Genomic DNA, 20598 nt, shown 5'->3' with positions numbered 1-20598 from the left:
CAAAATTAATTACTACTGATGAGGATTTTGTTCTAATATTTTTTTCAAAGGAAACGTTAGAATAATACAACCATAGCTTGACTTGGAGTGGAAAGCAGGCTCTCCTTTTAATACCAAGATGGAATAAAGAAATTTCCAAGGCTGACAGTATAGGAAAAGATACAGCAGAGCTTAGAACTGTGATTGAGCCATACTAAATGAGCACCAGTTCCAGTAATGTGGAAATGCAAGTGCCAACACTACTGGATAAAATAAAATATGCTCAGAAAACCAGTTAGGATTTGGAAAACACAGTTTGTGTTTTTGAAGATTTTAAAAATACATGTTGAGGACAAGAAATTGAGTGGGTGCTAGGATATGATTCTGGTTTGGGTTGGTGGGGTATTGCTGTGACTCGTTAATTGCCAAGTTCTGGGCCAAGTAGATGATGTTTAGAAAAAACAGCATAGAAAGCAGTGGTAATCTCTTTTGTAATGCACCAGGCCCTTGCAAATCAGGAGCACACATTTCTCACGAGAAGGGGAAAAAGTTGCAACTACCATTTCTAATTTTGGGGAAATGTCTGAGCATATAAAGTAGGTGCTGTGTTGCTAAAGATGTTTCAGTAGTACTGACTGCAATGAGGATAGCATACTGCAATGAAAAGCATCACAGGCAGCTGCTGAGAGTACATTATTTAGACTAATTGTTATTATTAAATATCTCCATTGTAGTACTGCTTAGAGAACCTAATTTAGAGTTGAAATCCATTGTATTGCCTGCTGTATTAACAGAAGGGAAACTTGCCTTCTCTTGTGAAGAGCTGAGCTGGTGAAGAACTTGATTTGTCTTTATGCTACGGCACTATTTCAGGGCAAGATCACTGGAAATGTGGCTGGCGTGAAGAGGAATAGCTGCTAAAACATTTTTCTAAATTCTTATTCATGAGAAACTATGGTTTAACAAGTAGTCAAACTTTCTTTCAGCAGCATTATTACGAAATCCACTCTCAGTCTATTGGTATGCTTTAGTGCTTGGTTTAAAATTGCTTGGCCAATTTTGCCCTCGACTTGTTGGCTATTGTGAAAGCTACTGTACTTGCATACAGATTTGTGCTCAAGATGGCTGGAATTTCACTGTATTGTACAGAAGAGAAATACAGCAAAAAATACAGATGTGACTGAGAATGATTGTGTCTACTGAGTCTGATCTTAAGTGTAAGTTTTTTTGCTAGTGATACATTTACTCAGAACTTTTTTCCCTCTTGCTACTTGGTATATGCAGGACGACTGAATAGTGTTCTCATCAAAGACCTTCTGTGAACGTCCACTACTCATATCAAAGGAGCGTTCAGAGCAGGGCTTTATGTTGAAAATGCAAATGACAACAACTGATCATAATTTTTGCAGAGAATACTAGTACGTTTATGTTTATTCAGCTACTGCTGAATACAGCTGTACCTACTGTGGTAGACAGCCATGAGGCAGCCTGTTATTCTTGAGAGTCAATGGTCTCAGGACTAATTCATATTTCTGCAGTACCTTGCCCAATGGTGTATTATCTCAGAAGGGACAGAGAGACCCTCTTCCACTCAGTAGCAAAAAATTTAGCAACTAGTTGCAATTCAGAGGGAGCCAGAATCAAACGGTATTTAACAAATATGGAGCTGATATGTGTTATACTGGCAATAAACTGTTAGGTAGCTTCCCAATATTGTGAGGCTACAAAGGTTTAGAATTTATAGAATCAATGGAATTTCTCTGAAACAAGAGAAGAGAATGTGAGATAACCATCTCCCAGAAAATTTTTACTAAATCTCATTACCAAGACAATTAGCTTTTTATGGTTCAATCTCCAGGCTCCCCATACAAGAAAGTGGTATTTCTGGCAATGTCAGCCTCTGCCAGCACTGATGGACAAAGAATTCGAGGGAGTTTCAGTTAATGGAGCCTGCTGGCATCCTGACTTCTGCAGGATCTAGGTCACCTCAGTCTTCTTCAAGACCAGTCAGACACCTGGATAAGAAAGGAGTATTTTTGTTGTTCTTTAAAAATCTCTGTTAATCCACATGAACAGGTAGAATGTGAAAAGTATCTGCCTTCTGTGCTGACATATAGTAAAACTGGTACAGTGGTAAGTAACCAAGCATTAAAGATGCTCCAAAACGTACTCTGAAGTTAGGTGATGGAGAGAGCAACAGTACCACAAACAATTTCTAAGTTCTTCTTTCATCATTCATGTAACAACATAGACTGGGGTATTATAATTAATTTAATGAGTATTGGTAATACAGTGGACACAGCATCTTTTAATGAGAAAGTAATGGCTGAAGCTGAATTAGATTACTGCTAATCCAAGTGACTGAGTACTAAGTAAAAATCTCTCAGAAGATGATGACAATTTTAAGCAGAAATCAGAAAGAAAAAATATACTTGTTTGACGCAGGAAAAGAAGATAAAATATTTTAAGGACAAGCAACACTAAATGTGTAAGTAGGCATAAAGTGCATGTACGAGACTGAAAGGATAGCTAATGGAGGCAGCAAAACTGTGTAAAATAGTGGAAATGTCAACAGAGAAACATGGAGGTTTGAAAGAAAACATCTGTTTTGGTCTTTTTGAGCTTGGGACTTAACTATTTAATGGGGAGTGCTATAAGGAAAACAGGAAAGAAATCTGTAATTAACAAGTTACATTTAGAAGTCATCAGCACAACTAAATGAAATGAAACTCTGAAAGGAGAGGTGCTGGGGTTGCTATTAGGATGTGCCCGGGGACTGAAGACTAAAAGCAGTGCTAAGAGAAAGTCGGAGAAAGAGGGTGATGGACTGGAGGCAGTGTGTCACCAGTAGGAGGACTGCCTCTGCAAAGGGAACATTAGAAGGCAAGGAGAAGATGCAAAGTGAGGGGTAAATTATTACAAGGCAAAGCCCGACAAAAAGCCCAGAGAAGACAAGAAAGGACGGCAGGAAGATGTTTTGTTGAAAGTGGTGGAATGACCTAGAAGACTGTGAACAGTGAAAAGATTCTTGGAGCTGGATGACAGGAGATTGTTAGTGAGCTTATTAAGAACTGTTTTAGTGAGAAAAGGGTACAGAAGCTAGAAAAGACTAGGCAGGAAAAAAAAAACATGGACTGGAAACAGACACAAATTCCAGGAAGAAGAAGGGCAATGTTCTGGATATTTAATAGTGACAGAGGAGAGATTTGTTTTGTTTTATCAAGGACAGTCCTGAAGAAAGTGAATCCCATGCAAACAAAGAAGTAGCAGATAAACTTCAACGAAAATACATCACTAGAAATCTAAAGCCTAAACATCTAAATCTAAAATCTAAATCTAAAATCTAAAATCTAAACAGGTCATTCTGATATGCTCCTGATGTCTAAGGACTGAAGAAGTTAAGCAAATGGACTTGTTCTCTAACATCTAGCTGTTTGATGCTCTAAGTGTCATTCTTCCAATTTCTTGTTTTGAAATATATTATCTGTAACTGATTAAGAAACTTGCTATGACCTCAAAGGAAACTTGTTTCAAACAAGAATTTTTTCCTTCAAACAAACAATGCCTTTAAACTCCATTTCCCTCACTGTGACAAGCCCTTTGCTTTGAGTTGTTACTGCTGCACATTAGCACAGCATCAGCTTGACGAATATGCTTTCCTCTGTTGCAGACAGACCATATGGCCTGGCATTGGTTGAATATTCCTTCTCTTTTTTTTGCCTAATTTCTAAATAGTGTTCACAAAAAAACCCCAAACACATTGAAAATGGAGATCATTCAGGTGGATAGGTTGATATAAGTTTAGTTTAGGAATACTTCAAGATAAAGATATCATCTAGAAACAACAAAATTCAGAGCTGCCTAATGTGCTTTTCAGTCATCTCTGAAAGTACTGAATGTGGCTGTCACTTCAAGCAGCTTTTCTCTTGTGCTTCACATCAAAGGCAATTATGAAAATCATGGGGTTTCTTTTCATAAAACATAGAGTAATTTTCAAATTATAAATGTGAGCTCTCTATACCTACCAAAACTGTCATTGTGAAGTTCAGATTTAAAAAAAAATCCAGAATCCTATAGGTTTGGGTTGGTGAATATCTCTGAATGATAGTTCAGTTAGAGAGTTCAGTTTTATGTTTTAAACTGCTTCATTTCAGGATTATTTTTAATGAACTTGAACTAGCATTGTCTTACAAAAGGCATGTTGAATATCAACATTGGGTCGTGAAAGCAAGATTTTAATATTCAATGACTATGTTTTTATAGTCAAGATTCAGCAAAACGCAGCAATAAATAAAATGAACATCACTGCAATAGCTAAAAGCTGATAAATATACAGAAAAATATTTTATATTAGAACTTCTCATATACTAATGAAATTTACTTAGTAAAACTGGCAAGTGCAGTATGACTGGAGCTGGTGATAAAATGGAAGTAGAGGATGCTTTTAAACACATAACTAAATGAAATGCAAATTAATGACATGCAAAACTGTAATCAAGATGTAAGAAAACCTATCATAAATGTAGGCTTGTTTACTTCAGAACTTTTCTAAGTTTAGCTGTTTAATCACATTTATCAAAGTCAGTACATGATTCCGGGGATTCTCAGCAAGCATGGTTAAAAAACCCTCACTGATAGGAATTTTGCTTTAAACACTTTTCAAATTGTTCCTTAACTGTTTGGGCAGAGGTAGTCCCAGGAGTAATAGAATACATATATGTGCATATAATATATTATTTTAACCTTAAGATTCCTATCAAATTTGCATTTTTAAACCTTCAAGTGAAGTTTTAGTTGAGGGAAGATTCGCCTATGAGTTTACTACATATTGCTATTATCTCTATGGTTATATCTGAAACTAAATTATATACAGATTTCCTTAGGGACATTTACAGTCTTCTCTATGGCTGTAATCTGTTTACTACTGCTGCTGCTGTTGTTGCTGGTATCTAGTAGTATTTGCAATTGCTTTAATTTTTTCTCTATTTTCTAAAAGATGTGCAGGTGAGATCAGCCAACAATGCTGCCATTGATGAAGTCCTAAAGCTAAATGCAATTAAGCAGAGTTAAACTGAAAATGAAATAGTAGATAAAAATCACTGATCTGGGAGGACATATGCAGCTTCTGATTTTCTAACAAAGGTGCAGCTTTTCTCTGTTTCAGTATGCAGTAGAATCTGTTAGGTTTTTGTCACATTCATTACAATGTTAAAATTTATGTCAGTTTGCTTACAGAACCTCCAGGATAGCAGATGGTGGATTGGACAATACTGCTTGGAAATAAAACTTATTTTAGTATTTTAGTATTTTTATTCAATTGAAATTTAATACCTTACTTTGTCTTCCTCATATTTGTTTATTCCACATTTTCAGGTCACAATAGCTAAAATACTGGAACAAAGCCAATAAACTTGTATGACCATATACTCTAACTCCCATCTCTTTGAGATGTTTATGGGATATTTCCTGCTGCAAAGGTGTCTCCTCATTATGAACAAAGTATTACTCCCATGTCTCAACTAGAAATGCTTTGGGCTGTGATTAAAATCTTAACATGGTGTTTCATGTTGGTGATGTAGTTAGGATATTTGTATGAAGCATCTGTTCCCAAGTCAGTTTTCCCAAGTAGTTTTCTAGCTAGCCCTTTAACTTTTAACTCCATGCCTGTAACCCCTCACTCTAGCAATTTTTCTTAGTATGCTTCATGCAGGATGTCATACCCTCAAGTGTTAAGTTTTACAACATTGTCTCCAATAATAAAGCTTTTAAACAAAAAAAACCAAACAGAGCTAACTTTGTTAAAAATGAAGCACAGCAAAACGTATCTTTCCCCCTACTCCTATATTAGCTCTGCAGTAGGGAACAGAAAAAGTATCTTGAAAAGGAAAAACAGGAGACAGGTACATATTGAAATTCAAAAGGCAGTCTAGGCTATTTCCTAGCTAGATATGTAAAGCCCTTTTTTCTACTTCAATGTTCAAATAATAGAAAGTTTTCTAGCAGGTATCTAGATAAATAAAAAATACCTGAATGATACTGAATTACCGTGGTTTTAGATATTTAGATTTTTTTACAACCTTTATCTATTGCATGAAAATTCAAATCTGAATGTTAATCCCCCACATTAATTTACCATACAGTTTCATTAACATAATAATGTGTAAATTCACATCATAAAGTGTGAAGTATAAAAGTGAAGAATAAATCTCATACTAACTTCACACATATACAGAAACCTTCATTCTTAGTAATTTATTGCTGTATTAACTGAGTTTGTGCCCTCCTGAAGCCCCCAACCTAACACATACAGCATTTACACAAATAAACTTTGGCCCTGCTGGAAAAGAGGTCCTAGACACACAGAATGAGTACGTGTTAGGTAGCAAAATTTGACCTCTACTCACTACTCTACTCAGTAGGCTGTAGACACCATTTGGTGTCTGTGCTAGGCTGGTTATATAAAGAGTGCTACTTGATAATGACTATTTGTTGTGTTTTACCATAATCTCATTTTCTGAACTCAACTGCCATGGAAAAAACATGAATGCTTGTCTCATCAAAACTACTTGTAAGAAAAGCAATTCATTCAGAGATGTTGTGATGTGCTTTTTTTTAATGGTTTGTTTTTCTTAAATTATCTAGCAATAGATTTGCTAATATAAAAATTTATCTGATGAATAGTTGAAATTCAAAGCAAATATGTAGCATGCAAGAGGCTGCCAAGCCTATACATCATATTTGAAATTGTAATTTATCTCATAAAGTTCAACTTTTAAATCAGAAAATGAGAAATAAGCAAAATGAATATAGATAAGATTTGATCATTCCTAACCTACTTGTTAAAATCTTTAAGTCTAAATGCAATCTTACTGACATTTATACAGTTCTTAGTTCATTCATTTTATGTTTCCCTTAGAATCTGTGACCCCTAAGCATAATATATACACAAATTAATTCTCAGGATGAAGGTCTAAAGATAAGGATATCACAGAACTGATGTGCAACACAGAACTGATTGCAGCTAATATCTGACAAGGAAAAAAAAAAAAAAAAAGAAGAAATCATTGAAAGGGATTCAGCGAGGGGAGAAATGGGTCAAATAATCCATAGTCATGATTCAGTAAGTACAGACTAAACAAATTGCTCAGGAGAAGAAATATGCCAAGGCAGGTGGAGAATATTTTGAAAAACAGGAACTTATTGCAGTCTGTAGAACTGGCATCTTAGAAAGTCAGAGAAAGAAGAAATACAAGAGAGATTCAGCATCTTCAGTGAGTTCATTTCGGAAAAAAAGTCAATCTGGGTGAAAGTCTGACCTCGCCCTGACAGACAGGCCACTTAAAGAATCAGAAGCAGCCTAGCTGATATGTCCAGTTCTTGCATCCTCAGTCTTCTCTTGACGTTGCATTGCCCTAGATGCCAATACTAGAACATTACATAGTCTACCAAAGCCTGTGTGTCCACAGCAAATACAGCTGGTGATGTAAATTGTATATGTCCATATCCAGTACTTTTTAACTGGTATTGAAACATAACTTAAAACACACAAATAATTATAGTCCTGCCTTATATTAAACTGATAAGATCATGAAGAGGACAAAAAAAGGACACGGTAGGTGAAGAGGGATCAATTTAATGCTGGCTCTCTTATTATATGGATGAAACTTTTCTCATGTGGAATGGGGAAATTGTGTGCTTATTTGTGGAGCTAACTGCATCAAAAGAGACACTGAACCAAGGGCAATGCAGACAATGGATGTGGCAAGTCCTGCTTTGGAGGAGCTGTCAGTCTTTGCAGGAAACAAAGGAATTATGAGACTTCTTGGTGTAACAAGAATATATAAAAAATCTGAGATATTGTTCCCCATTTCCTTGAAGATTTCATTGGACAGTTGTCAGAAGCTGTCTTCTCTTTGTCATCTAAATTAAGTATGTAATTGATCTTTAAAAAAAGAAAAGTCTGACAGGCAAATCTTTCTATTTTTTTGCTTAATGTGTCTAATCTTTTCAACTTCAAAGCATTCCAGTGGAAATCAAACATAATTCCTATTTTTGAATCCCGCTCATTAAGCGCACAATGTTTAAAACATGGGCTTGAAGTATACGGCAATAAATTTTAGCTATCAGGAGCAGCTGTAAAATCTACTTTTTCATGGAAGATCTGGTATATACTCTACAAAATAGGACCATATTGTATAGATGTCATTCAACTTTGTAAAAATTATATTGGCTATGTTAATTTTTTATTCATTTACTTCAGTTGTTAAATGTAGTCAGGCTACATTTAACAACTGAAGTAAAATGGAGCAGATAGAAATGAAGTAAAAAGTAAAATTCAAGCAAAAATCACATTCAGCTTACAATAAATATAACAATTTCAGCTACAATAAAATATTTAAGGTTATGTAATTATATTCTATTACGCTATAAAGAGATGAACTCCTTGTACAGTATCAAAAGTTTACTTTTCACATTACTGCCTATTAAAATAGCTCATTTATTACTCTCCTAGCCCCAGAGCTGGAAAACAATGAGTATCTGGATTTAATGGATTTAAAATGTTGATACATTCCTTTTAATTAGGAAAATAGGAAAGCCAGATGCCATCTAAAATTCTCTTACCCAGCTCATTACCTTCATAACACATTTTTAGATTTAACCTGCACAAATTTATCCCTGCACCATTTAACCTCTCTGAAATGCTTAACACTGTACAATCTTTGTGAACATTTGTACTGAATGAATCTGACAACAAAGCTTAAGAAATTTACTATCCACTCAAATACGAGCACTGTCATATCAAGAGGACCAAGCTCTGTAAGTGTTGTGTAAGTGCCTGAGGAAGCTGATCTCTGCCCTCCACTGCAGGCACTAAGTTACATGCTGTTATGTTGGTAAAGCACATGGTTTCCATCAGTTGCTGCCCCTAACAAGAGGCTATAGCCCTGCTCCCAGTCCCTGCACCATCTAGGATACGATAAAATTGCTGCTGAGTACTTATAATTCATTTCAAAACAAATTAAATCCCCTTCAGTTACTTTGCAAGTGAGGGCAGTAACTCCCTGCTGACAGATGGTAACGAAGAGCAGACCCACGGGATCTTCCCTGAGTGCTCTTGCTCAGTCAGCAGGAACACATCTGTTTATAACCTCCTCTTTCATTTTAAAGGTAGTTAAAGGCTCAAGATTTCTCATTTATTTACACTCAGAGTCTAAATTTTCGTGACAAGTTTTGGAACCAAGGCTTCACAGCCCTACAAATGATAAACTCTGCACTTGGACAAACCTCTAAGAAATATCAGATATTTCATTTAGATTTGTATGCTAGACAGCATGACGATTTACATCACATAAAGGAAGACTGAAAAGTATTATACCTTTTTTTTCCTTCACAATAGTTTCAATTTTCGTATGAAGAGTTCAGACTGAAATACGGGAAAAGGTCATAATAGGTGTGCTTTTAAGAAGCCAAAATAATACCCTTTTGGTACTTGGCAGATAGGTTAACTGTCAGCTATACACATGGTTTTCATAGCATGCTCACAGCTTCACTCACTACATATACATAGTCATGCATTATTTATTTATGGTTCTCCATGTCTCTGCTGTCTGACACATATTTCCCACTACTTTTTGTAGCTCATACTTATCTACATTCTGCAGAAGAAACAATTAACCCAAGTGATTTTACCAGAACAGCAACTCTTTGCTTTATTTTATCTTAGTAGAATTTAATTCAGATAGATTCATTTATCCTGTCTCCAAGTTGAACAAAAGTAAAAGAATCATGGCTCTAATCTGTTTGCTTTTACAATGAAAACTCAGGGCTCTTAGCTTTTTTCTGTGTTGAAATTCTGCATGGTTAAACAACAATTAAAAGGGAGATTAAAAATTAAGACAACAAAGAAGTATGTTTATAGAAACTGGCCCACTAGATCTCCAGTATGAAGGATGGAAAGACTGAAGAATCTGAAACTAACAAGAAAGTATGTCACAAGCTGGTATGTTTAATGCAAGTCAAATGCTCTCATAGGAAACTACAATGTGGAAGAAAGTAAGCAAGTGGAGATGCACAGTCCTTGGATTTAGCTCACTGCATAGCTAATTTATATAGATAGGCTCATATGGATCTTCTCAAGGAGTAAAATCTATGCTCCCGAGAATCCAGCTTTGCCCTCAGCAGGACAAAGTTCAGTGAACTGCTATAATCTGTATAAGGAAATAAGCTTGGCTGGGAAATAACTTGGAAGTCTTCCTTTGTGGGAAGTACTGAGATAAAAGACTACTGTATTTTTGCAGAAGCATTTTAAATCCTTCAAAAGAATGGGCACAGCAAGAGGGTAAGAAGACAGACACTATTAACTGGCAAGTCAGTTATACAGAGGAAAAATAATGTCAAAGATTAGTACAAATATAGAAGTCACACCTACTAAATTTCAAGACATCATGATGGCAGGAATACTGAATTTTTTTTAGAAGGAAGGTATGTTGCAGACTTCAATCCAACTCCTTCTCCTTACTCCAAGGCAACAGAGATCTCCTAGCACTGTGTAATGGACACATTTGCTGAGCACAGGATAAGCCGTACACAAGAGATGCAAACATGATTCAGAGTATAGCTGCTTAATATCCCCTTGTGCTCCGGGACGACAAACACTGAAGAGGAATTGGGTTGTGCAGCATGACTGAATGCTGCTTCTGGTGTTGAAAATCCAAAGTAGACATTTGATTTTGCTATCTATCACTGCTTTGGAGCAGCTCCTCTATCTGTTTGATTGGAAGATAAGAATGTGCGTGTGCATGCATACACATGTGAGATCCCTTTCATCATGGGGTGAGCTCTGCTAAGATGTGATCTAACCTGAATTATGGTGTTAAAATCTGCAGCCTCCTTACCTTCATTATCTGTCTTTTTTAGATTTTGAGACTTTTTTATCTTTTGATGTGTATTCAGTAGTCTTTGTGCTGTGCATTTTTTCCATTTGCTTTTCAGATTTCTGAGGTACAGTAATTGCCTGGTTTGTCTCCTGAAAACTTAAGTTTAGAAATTTTGATGAATAACTAAAACATTTTTAAAGAGTACAGACATGCCTGTGCCTGCTTCTGCCTTCCCATTTTCTATGTTGCACTCCAGTAAGAGTAGGATCAAGGTTTTCAGGGAACAGGACTGATTAAACTGAAAACTATTTTTTATATTCCTTTCCTTTTTTAACCTAATGAAACCTTTAAATCCCATACTAGACACAAGGAATATATCAAGGAAGAAAAAAGGTCAAAAAGAAAAGGGTTGGATAAAATGTGTTTTCGAGCAATTTTACATGTTTTAATTCAGAGACAAAACAGAAAGGTTTTTAACTCAGTAGCACCTTGTGCACTGGGGAAGTGCTCAGTACCCAGGTAGCAATGTCCACTTGCTGCTTGAGAAGCCAAAACACTTCTGCTGTGCTGGAACACAAAAATTTGATTTCTCAGTTCACTGGTGAATAGAGAGGTGGGGCTGAACCATTGGCCTAGCTTGTCACCCCCATAAGGAGGGAAGCACATAAAAGGGTGGAGGGAAATCCACCAGAATGCAGCAGCTGGTGTAAGGCCATTAGACTGAAATTTTCATGAGGCTGACGGTAGGCCAAGCAACTACAAAGTGGCAGAGACTGGAAACAGCTGAAACAGGTTGTATACACTGTTGAGAATGGTATTTTCCATGGCAATGACGCCTATGCCAATACAATTTGAAAAAAAAAAAGATACTGGTGTGAATAATCTCAAGAAGGAATTATTGAAGTGATAAGCTTTAGAGGCAACTAGTTGCTACAGATTAATCAACTGTATAAAAATGAAATTTTAACCAGGAAAATCACAAGATTTGAAGATATCTAGCTGTAAGTAAACATTGCTGCTGAATATTTAGCACTAAGTACTGCCTGATTTGTGGATTTATCAAATACTGTGTCATTGTAAATGTGAAATGATGAGATAAAACAGTTAAGCATCAAAGGAAAACAGATAAAGTGAAAAACAATAAAACGTGTAGCAAGTCTGGTTAATGAAGGGGGCTAGCACCAATATTCTACATTGATGAGAAAGAAAATTATGTAAACATGAAGAGAATGCTGTCTGTAGCTGCTTAGTCTTCATGGAACGTCTTTTAGAGAATTAACAATTGGTAGAAGAGTAATAGGTCAAAAATTAAAGAAAGAATATGCTAAATTTAAAAGCCAGAATGGTACAGAAAACAATTTAGTTGTGTGTAAATATGAAATACAAGTGACGAGAATGAATGAAAATAAAAAAATGGCTGAGGACCACTGGAGAAAGAAGTAGATGTGACTGCTCACTAAGAGTCATTATAACTTGACTGGTTCGTTTTACATCTCAAGGACAGCAAGTTTTTCTATAAAAGATAAAACTTTAATTAAACTAGTAGTGCTACAACTTTTTATGGCTATTAAGATTTTTCTGAAGTGAACAAATTAAAACAAGTGTTTTCCTTTGAATTTGTAAATGGCCTGGAACAGAAGACAACTAAAATCTAGCAAGGAAAAGCAAGAACACTACTGACCATTTTAGCGCAAAGAGTCAACAGTTACGCATGGCTGCTGGATACGAGTAGCACAGAGAGAGGTGCGAAGGAGAGCATCTTGTGCCTACATTAAGAATTTCCAAGGCATCTCTCCCCAGTAATGGCATTTCATGCCATGGGAAAGCAAAGAGGATCTTTTCCTTCATAATAGTGACATAAACTGACTCTTACATGCCAGAGCATTGACTCGCTTTCCAGCATTTGTCTTCTGTAGGTTGCCCCTCCTCTTTGATAGAGCTTTCCAGTTTCTTTGTGACTGTTTCATTATTCATAGCCAAATATAAACAGTGGAAAAATTACAAATTTAACACAACATTAAACCAACTTAGCCAGGTATAAGTGTACCTCTGAACTGCACTACAGACTTGGGTTTCTTCATGTGTAACTCAAACTCTGAAGCTGCTGTTGCAGTTCACCTTGTTGTGAAGGTTGGAACTGAAGTGCCACTGAAAGAGCTATCTGCAGCCAGATGGCTTCAGTGACACTAGTTGAGTTTGCAAAGTGTTTTGGGAATATAAGGAGGAACATGTGAATATGTGTATTAAACACCACCCATGTTTTGTCACTTGCACTACAGTCTTTATCACAGGTATTGCATCACCTGTTTCATTCAGAAGTTATGTATAAGTAGTTCAAGGCACATATTACAAATAATAAAGAACTAAAAAGAAAAGGAAAAATGTATTAAAACGTCTTTCTTATTTGCTGTGTAGTAGCTCTCTTTAGGGCATTAGAAGCAGGTGTCTCCAAATTGTTGATTTTAAAAATTTTTTTCTAATTTGTTATGCATACACATGTCTCAAAGCAAACTAGCTTAAATTGGGGAACTAAACTCTAAAAAAATAGTGCATAGGGAATAATTTGTCCCTTGTCATTCCTCAGTTACAGACTTTTTCAAGTACCGTCCCTAAAGGAATTCATAGTATAAAGTATGTGCATTGCTAGGTTGAAAAAAACAGTGTATCACATTCACAACTGCAATTCTTTTTTTTTTGTTTTTTTTTCAAAACCTGCCATACGTACTCTTCAGTGGGTAATGGTACAAATTAAACTATAATCCAGATACCCCAAAGCTTTACTTAGTTTGCAGGTGATTTACAGTAACATAAACCCAAAGAATTTACAAATCAGTGCATCCTACTGTGCTTTTAAATAACACACTTCTGTGAAATTTATTTCACATTTCATTCCTGTTTGTTCTTCCCACTTAGACACCATAGGAGCAGTTCATGGTAATCTAAGAAAATTACCAAGTATCCTCTTAAATGACAAATGTAAATATCTGGAATGAATTACTGTTTATACTCACTTGATATAATATGGCACTTTGTTTGGTGAGATTGCCCTCTCCCAGGGGCCTTGGACAGAAGCTGTTAACAACAAAGAAACAAACAAACAAATAAATAAATGCACACATGCATTCATACATACAAACATACCTAGAAGAGAACATGGAGGTCAAGTTCAAACATGAAAGACAACGTTAATCTCTAGAATTACAATTTTACACTCGACCACACCGATACAGGTCTGTTTGCTCAGTTGCCCATGAAGGCAGGAAGGATTAACCTGCTGTTCTGAAATTTCTGCCCTAATCTGAGAGAAACTGAACTCATTCAGCTGCAAAGATAAATACAAAAAATCCTCCTTGACTACTAACCTTACAGAACAGATACGAAGCAGAGCAAGCAACCTATCTTCTGGTGTGTTCTTTTATAGTGTTCCTCCTGCTAATGTGTTTGACTGGGTTGTCTTCAACTTCTTTCCTTGTGTGGTCAGCGCTTTCCATCCTTCTAGGAATGGAATTATGCGCTTGTTCACATTTCATGTTGAGTGAAGTTACACTGAGAGAGCATCTAAGTATTTTGTTTATTCTCTTGTTGACTTGTTCTAAATGGGGAGTAATTTTCTTTTTATTGCTCCACATTACTAATTGTGTCTTATTGACTTTCAATAACAGCAAAAAATGGAGAAAATGACAGTGTGATCACAAGAAATAGAGAGGAAGTGACATTACTCACTCCTGACTATCACAGTGTTAAATATCAACATTAAGTTACAATGAAAATATTTTTTAACAAAGTTTTTATAAAACTCATTGGCAAAACAATTGAGAATGATTTTTTTATTAGATGTTTTATTACAGGCAGAGAAAACTTACAGTTTAGGCCATAATCAGAAGATAGCTTTTTTATTAAGAGTTTGTTATCTGTCAAAACCAGTAGGACCAAAAACTTTCTTTTTTTAATGTAGTGATTAAAAAAGAAAATATATGAAAAGTGATCTAGTGGAGGGAAGAAAAAGCCTGTTTGCTTCATCCAGTGTAACCCTTCTTTTTAGTGACCCCTGCTGTTCACAAAGGAAAATAATGGTTACCAAGACAACTAGTAATTAGCTGCTTGATCATTTGGCTCTGAGTACTTTCTTTCCCTCTCTTATTCAAAATAGATACTTTAAAAACACCACTCCCCATCTGCAGGTACTTTAACAAAGTCAACAAATCACAGTTCATACAAATAAAAATGACTAATATACACATTTCCTATATTTTGTACCAGAATTGTTAACCAGATTCACAGAAGTCAGTCTGCAGAATGAAATATACTGCCCCTCTCTTGTCCATTGTTAAGTGTTGGAAGCGTGAGAAAAGTAAACCAGTGAGAAATCTGTAAAACACACATTTCTTTGACACAGGGTGCCCAGAGCAAGCACAAGATGGGATGGAGGTCCAGTGATTTGTGTTTGCTATGGCACCAGGGAGGAACGAGAAGCAAGGTGTAGGCTGTGCGGTCCCATTCTTTTACTTATCTCAAGAATTTTTGCAGTAGCCAGCCAGCCTTGTTTCTCATCCTCCCTCTTTTTCCCACAAAAACCAGCTGTACCTCTCACATCAAGGAATGTGCTGTGTTGTTACTCAAAAGATAATGGCATGACTACAGTCCCATCCACTCACACATACATACTAAGATCAATACTACCCCAAGTTTGTGTCTAACTCGGAGGGACAATAATCTGACACCAAATTGGAGGGACAGATCGATGGATTTGTGCTCCTTGCCTCCCCCCCCCCCCCCCCCAAGGGACGCCTTTTGGTAAGATTTGAGCCCTTGGCTACGCCAAGTGATTACCCGGGAATTATGTACGTGTGATTGCAATTGTTTTTCTTTTGTGTAGTGCTATACAGCCAACCTACAGTTTGTGCATTTATCGTAGGCAATCTCAAAGAACCTGTACATGTTGCATAAGAATAAACCATACTATTCATAAACCTGACTGCTTCTCTTGTATGCAACTGGACCTACAGCATACGGGCTGTTCGTGCATCCGGGTCAGACTATAGTCACAGCCATAATTGGCATACCTATTAAGAGATAAGTCCAGCCAGCCCTAGCCCCTCTAATCTCTGAGGACTGGCTAAAATGCAAGGGGATTCATCTCTTACCAAATTAATTCCCCCCTAAAATGCAACACCCATGTACTGGAGCACAGGCAAGAATTGGAGGAAAGAGATGAAACGTTCTTATAAAAATTGCTGCATAGAGAAATCTTGCTATTTTTGTAGCCACATGCACATGAATTTTGAAGCAGGGCTGGAAGGTGCCTAGGGACCCCACAGAAGGGACATAAATCAGATAGCAACAGTGGAGGAAGTTGGAGACATTCTAGATGGTCTGAAAAGGAGAAGGAAAAGCAACTCAGAAGAGGGTACAGACTGGCAAGTGGGACAATGGGTTTCACATACATTTGAGACAATGCTGAGAAGATAGGGAAAGGAAGGAATATGTTTGGAAGAAATATGAATATGATAATCCTGTTTTAGATTGCTGGTGGCCAAGGATTTATGAAAAGCCTACCACAGCATCTTTGTAGGCCCTGCTGTTGTCTTCAACCCCCAACTAACCATCTGTAGCTGAGTGTATTGCTTTCCTATAACTTATACAGTTTTGCATTTTTTAAAAAAGAAGGGTGAAATGAAATTTCAAAGGTATGAACCATGAAAACAGGTAACTTTCAAAGTGTGCAGGAAACGCAGAATTTGAATTACAGTGTTAGAGCTCATAGAAAAATAGCATGCTGCAACGCCACTGAAGTCTGTATCATGACCTACACATACAAGAGCACAGGACTGTGTGCATTTTCATATACAAGTACAAATACTCAGATACACTCATAATTTATCTATGATCATATACTTCTCCTTGGGAGAGGGACTGTCATTTTGTTCAATGTTCATAGGCTGTGTAGCTGAAGGGCTGTGAAGGCCAAGGTTGCCGTTCATTAAGCTGGCTCTTTTCAGTAGCACAAGCTGTAGCTGCAATGTGCACGCAGCTTCTCAGTTTCTGTAGTGCTATAGCCTCAAATGATGTAAGGATATAATCTGTTACATAATTTATAGGAATGCAAAAACTATCAAAAATAGAGTATCATGTAATTGTTTTATGTTAACTATGTTAAAATAAGGGAACATGTCCTACTTTTAACCCTATTTTTAGGTTCATACAAAACTCTTAACCTTGATGCTTAATTATTTTTTCTACTGGTGAGAACATAAGCTTCTGTAAATGTAATTTTGGTGACTGATCCAATGTTCTCCATCATCTAAAGGGGGATGGAAGCTGAAACCAAGGAGTTAGACATAGATTACGGTTTCATTTTACACTATCAATGACTTGCTGATTTCTTTATATGTTTTTATTCCATAAAACTAACCTGTGTGTTAATATGTGGTCCATCAAACAGTTTTAAAATTCCTACTCAGTGACAATGATAAGGTTTCTTACCCATGGGAGTTGGTATTATCTGAGGACTAATTCAAATAGAATTATACTAAATTATAATTTTTGAAAATAACCCTTCAGTATTAACTAAAAATTGACCTTCTTACATCATTATTACAATCATTAAAACAATCATTAATATTTCCCACTGAAATACCACTAAACTACAGTTCTTCACTTTAAAATTTGTTTTCAGTTCAATACCTAAATACAGAATAGATTGCTGCATATTTTTTGGAAAGTGTATTTCTTCTGTTGCTTCTGAATTAGTCTGGGTAAGAGCTTTGCAGTCATAACTTATTATCACAGAATCTTGCATACAATAGTGTTCTTGATACATTAGAAGAGGAACAAATACTTTGCTTTCATAAGAAACTAAGTGCTTTAAGAATAACAAACAATTCTGTGATGTTCTGCATAATTGGATTTAGTGTTCCTTCAAGAGATTGCAGTGAAGCTGTCTATAATACACTTTTGGTTTCCTGGATGATTCTAGCCTTGCATAAATTTGAGTTGACAAAATACATGGCACTTTTTACAGCTATGCTAAGAGAATAATAATTTAATTTTTGGCAGACGCTCAGAACAGCTGTTTCTTATCTCTGGTTACTGGTACAGGTTTACTATCCATTATAAACCTAGTGCAGGTAATGGACATATATTTAATTTCTTGTTAAGACCATTTTATTAGTCCATCTAAAACTCTTGCCAGCAAAGACTTTTTTATATGACACTCTAGTATCCCTGAGTGCTACAGCACTCAAGAAGCAGACATTTTCCTGTTTGCTAAGTGTAATTCAAAAGTGTTTTATTGTTCTAGCTTGCACAGTGTAAGAACCCATTACCATACACCTAGCTACTTGCAATGCTGTTGACTGAAATTAAGTACCACCACAAAATATGGGGCATTTTAAAAGTGAATTTAAGTTTCCCTATACTTTATTTGCATTGACATACATTTTAATGGTTACCTAATTTGGGAGTTTTATTTCTTTCTGTTGGTGTGCTAACATCCAAGACTTGCTTTGCCTATTCAGCTTAAGTGAACATGGTTCTTGACAGTAAGTCTACATCCTTGTTTGCGGAATGTATAATGAAATGGTAGCATGCTGGCTCTCTGAACTTCAGCAGTGTTTAATCTATGCAAGGACCTGAATGAAATATTAAATAGGACGATGGTATAATTTTATCTATGTTGATATTACAAAAAATAATCTGATAAATATTTCACTTTAGCACTACAAACACAATGAAAAATACATGTATGTTTACAAATAGCAAACTATTTCGCCTCCAGCTATTTAAAGAGTAAATTTAGTATGCCCACATTTAAGCTATTCTTAGTGGTACTTATTTACATAGTCAGCACACACTTCTAGTCACTCTATAATGGCATGAATGTACATTTTCAGTTCTAAATATGAGTCAAAAGATTTTTTTTGTATGTCACTAGGGGTTAAAGTATTGGGAAACAGTTTTAGGACAGAAACCACAAAGTAGCACTGCCTGGTGCCCATACACTGTTATATCTATCTTCTCAATTATTTTTTTCTTAGAAATTTATTATATTTATTATATATGCATTTCAGCATCATGATAGTTAAAGCTGAGCTCATTTTTATGTTCACAATCAAGACCTGCGTTACCCGCTTGGTGGTCATAGTAGCTGTAACTCAGCAAGGTACTTAATTATGTTCGCATTTTAATAATGCTAATAATTCACTGGTTCGTCCTAGGAATTCTACCTGCATGCCTTACATTGCTCTATCTAGCATTATCATCATTAATATCTTTATGCAAACATAGAGCCAGGAATTTATTTATTCACAGAAGGTTTGTCTTCACAGCAATTATTTTCACTTCAGCAAGGTATGGAGTTGGTGACTTCAGACTAAGGCAGACAGGGAGGATGAAATGATGAGACAAGCTTTGCATCTGGAAAGACTGATGCCTCAAGAATCAGAAGTTCACATCTGTGTGAGGTACCTTAACCTTTCAAAGATGCATTGACTACTATTCCAATTATTTTCAAATGAGACCATTATAAATGAGAAACTATTGCTCTCGACAGACTATAAAGAGCTTATGCTTCTCTTCTGAGAGAATGTGCTAAAACAATGTTTCCCTCCATATCAGTTCATGATACACGCTGGCAGGATGCCATCTCCAATACATATGCCCGCATGACAATGGCACAACAGAAGTGTTTGCATAATATGTGAGTTCTTTGAGATCCTTTGCAACAAATGTCACTACACATCTGTAAGTTACGATTCCCTCCCCCCCACCGATTTATAGAGAATTGATTTCTAAATTATGTGTATTTATTATTGTACTAGGTGAGACCAAAGAACAATCTGATTGCGGTGTGTGGCACTGAGGTCTAATGTTGCATTGTGTGGTTGAGAAACTGATGTCAGAATACACTGAGCACACAATTTAGAAGTTACAAGGCAGAAACATCAAGCAAAACCTGTCTTTCATAAGGACTAGACAGCATGGGGTCTATTCTGCTCCGAGCCCTAGCTCATGGTGTTGCACACATGGATGGATCTGTGGGCATTTCAGAGATAGAGAACTCTTTCTCAGCTTGGGTTCTGCTGTTCTTAAACCCAAGCAACAAACTTACTACTTCCCTGCAACACTAGCAGCACTGTCTGTCGCTGTAGCACAGATGCAGACATTTACTGAATATACCATTTGCAGCACCCTTGCAACCAATTTGAAGAAGGGATTATTAGTCATGAAAAAGTTCAGCACGTTATCAGGGCCAATTACAGCGATGGTCATTTTACAAGAGTTATAAAAGATGCCTTTCCATCCTGTGTTTCCTGATGGGATATTTCGGATGACTTAAGATTTCTCACCTGCAGCCTAGGGTCAACATTATATGATACAACCTAAATAATGCACACCTTTAATCATGAATAGTTTTTTTAGAAGTTTCCAAATGCCACTTGTAATGTGAAGTATAAAATTCATCTAATGCTCATTTTCTTAAATGTCACACTACTGTAAAATGGCAAAAATACAAGCATCTACTTGTTTAATAAAGAAATACTTCTTGAAATACAGCAAAGTGATATAGTCTGTATCGATCCACATATCCCAAGTTACAGGTACTTCATACTGCTAACTTCTGCTCTTAAGAATAAGAATCTCTAAAACTGTCTCATCAAATGAGGTCATAAAATGACCTAATCAAATTGGTGGTGATTTTTATGCAAATGGGATTAGATAAATAGAAAAATAAATATTTCGT

The 20598-nt window shown here is 36.2% G+C and overlaps 1 protein-coding gene across 10 annotated transcripts in view; it reads right to left on the bottom strand.

Annotated features, from left to right (window-relative positions):
* DMD (dystrophin) overlaps positions 1-20598 on the bottom strand; it is a 1148563-nt gene that overhangs the window by 101182 nt on the left and 1026783 nt on the right. For all 10 annotated transcript variants that reach the window (XM_074814589.1, XM_074814586.1, XM_074814591.1 and 7 more), the window contains one exon: positions 13868-13928. In XM_074814589.1, coding sequence (XP_074670690.1) covers positions 13868-13928 — 61 coding nt within the window. The remainder of the gene's footprint in view (positions 1-13867; positions 13929-20598) is intronic.

Source organism: Strix aluco, chromosome 2 (assembly GCF_031877795.1).
Source record: "Strix aluco isolate bStrAlu1 chromosome 2, bStrAlu1.hap1, whole genome shotgun sequence".
NCBI lineage: Eukaryota > Metazoa > Chordata > Aves > Strigiformes > Strigidae > Strix > Strix aluco.
This window is presented reverse-complemented; position numbering and strand designations above follow the sequence as displayed.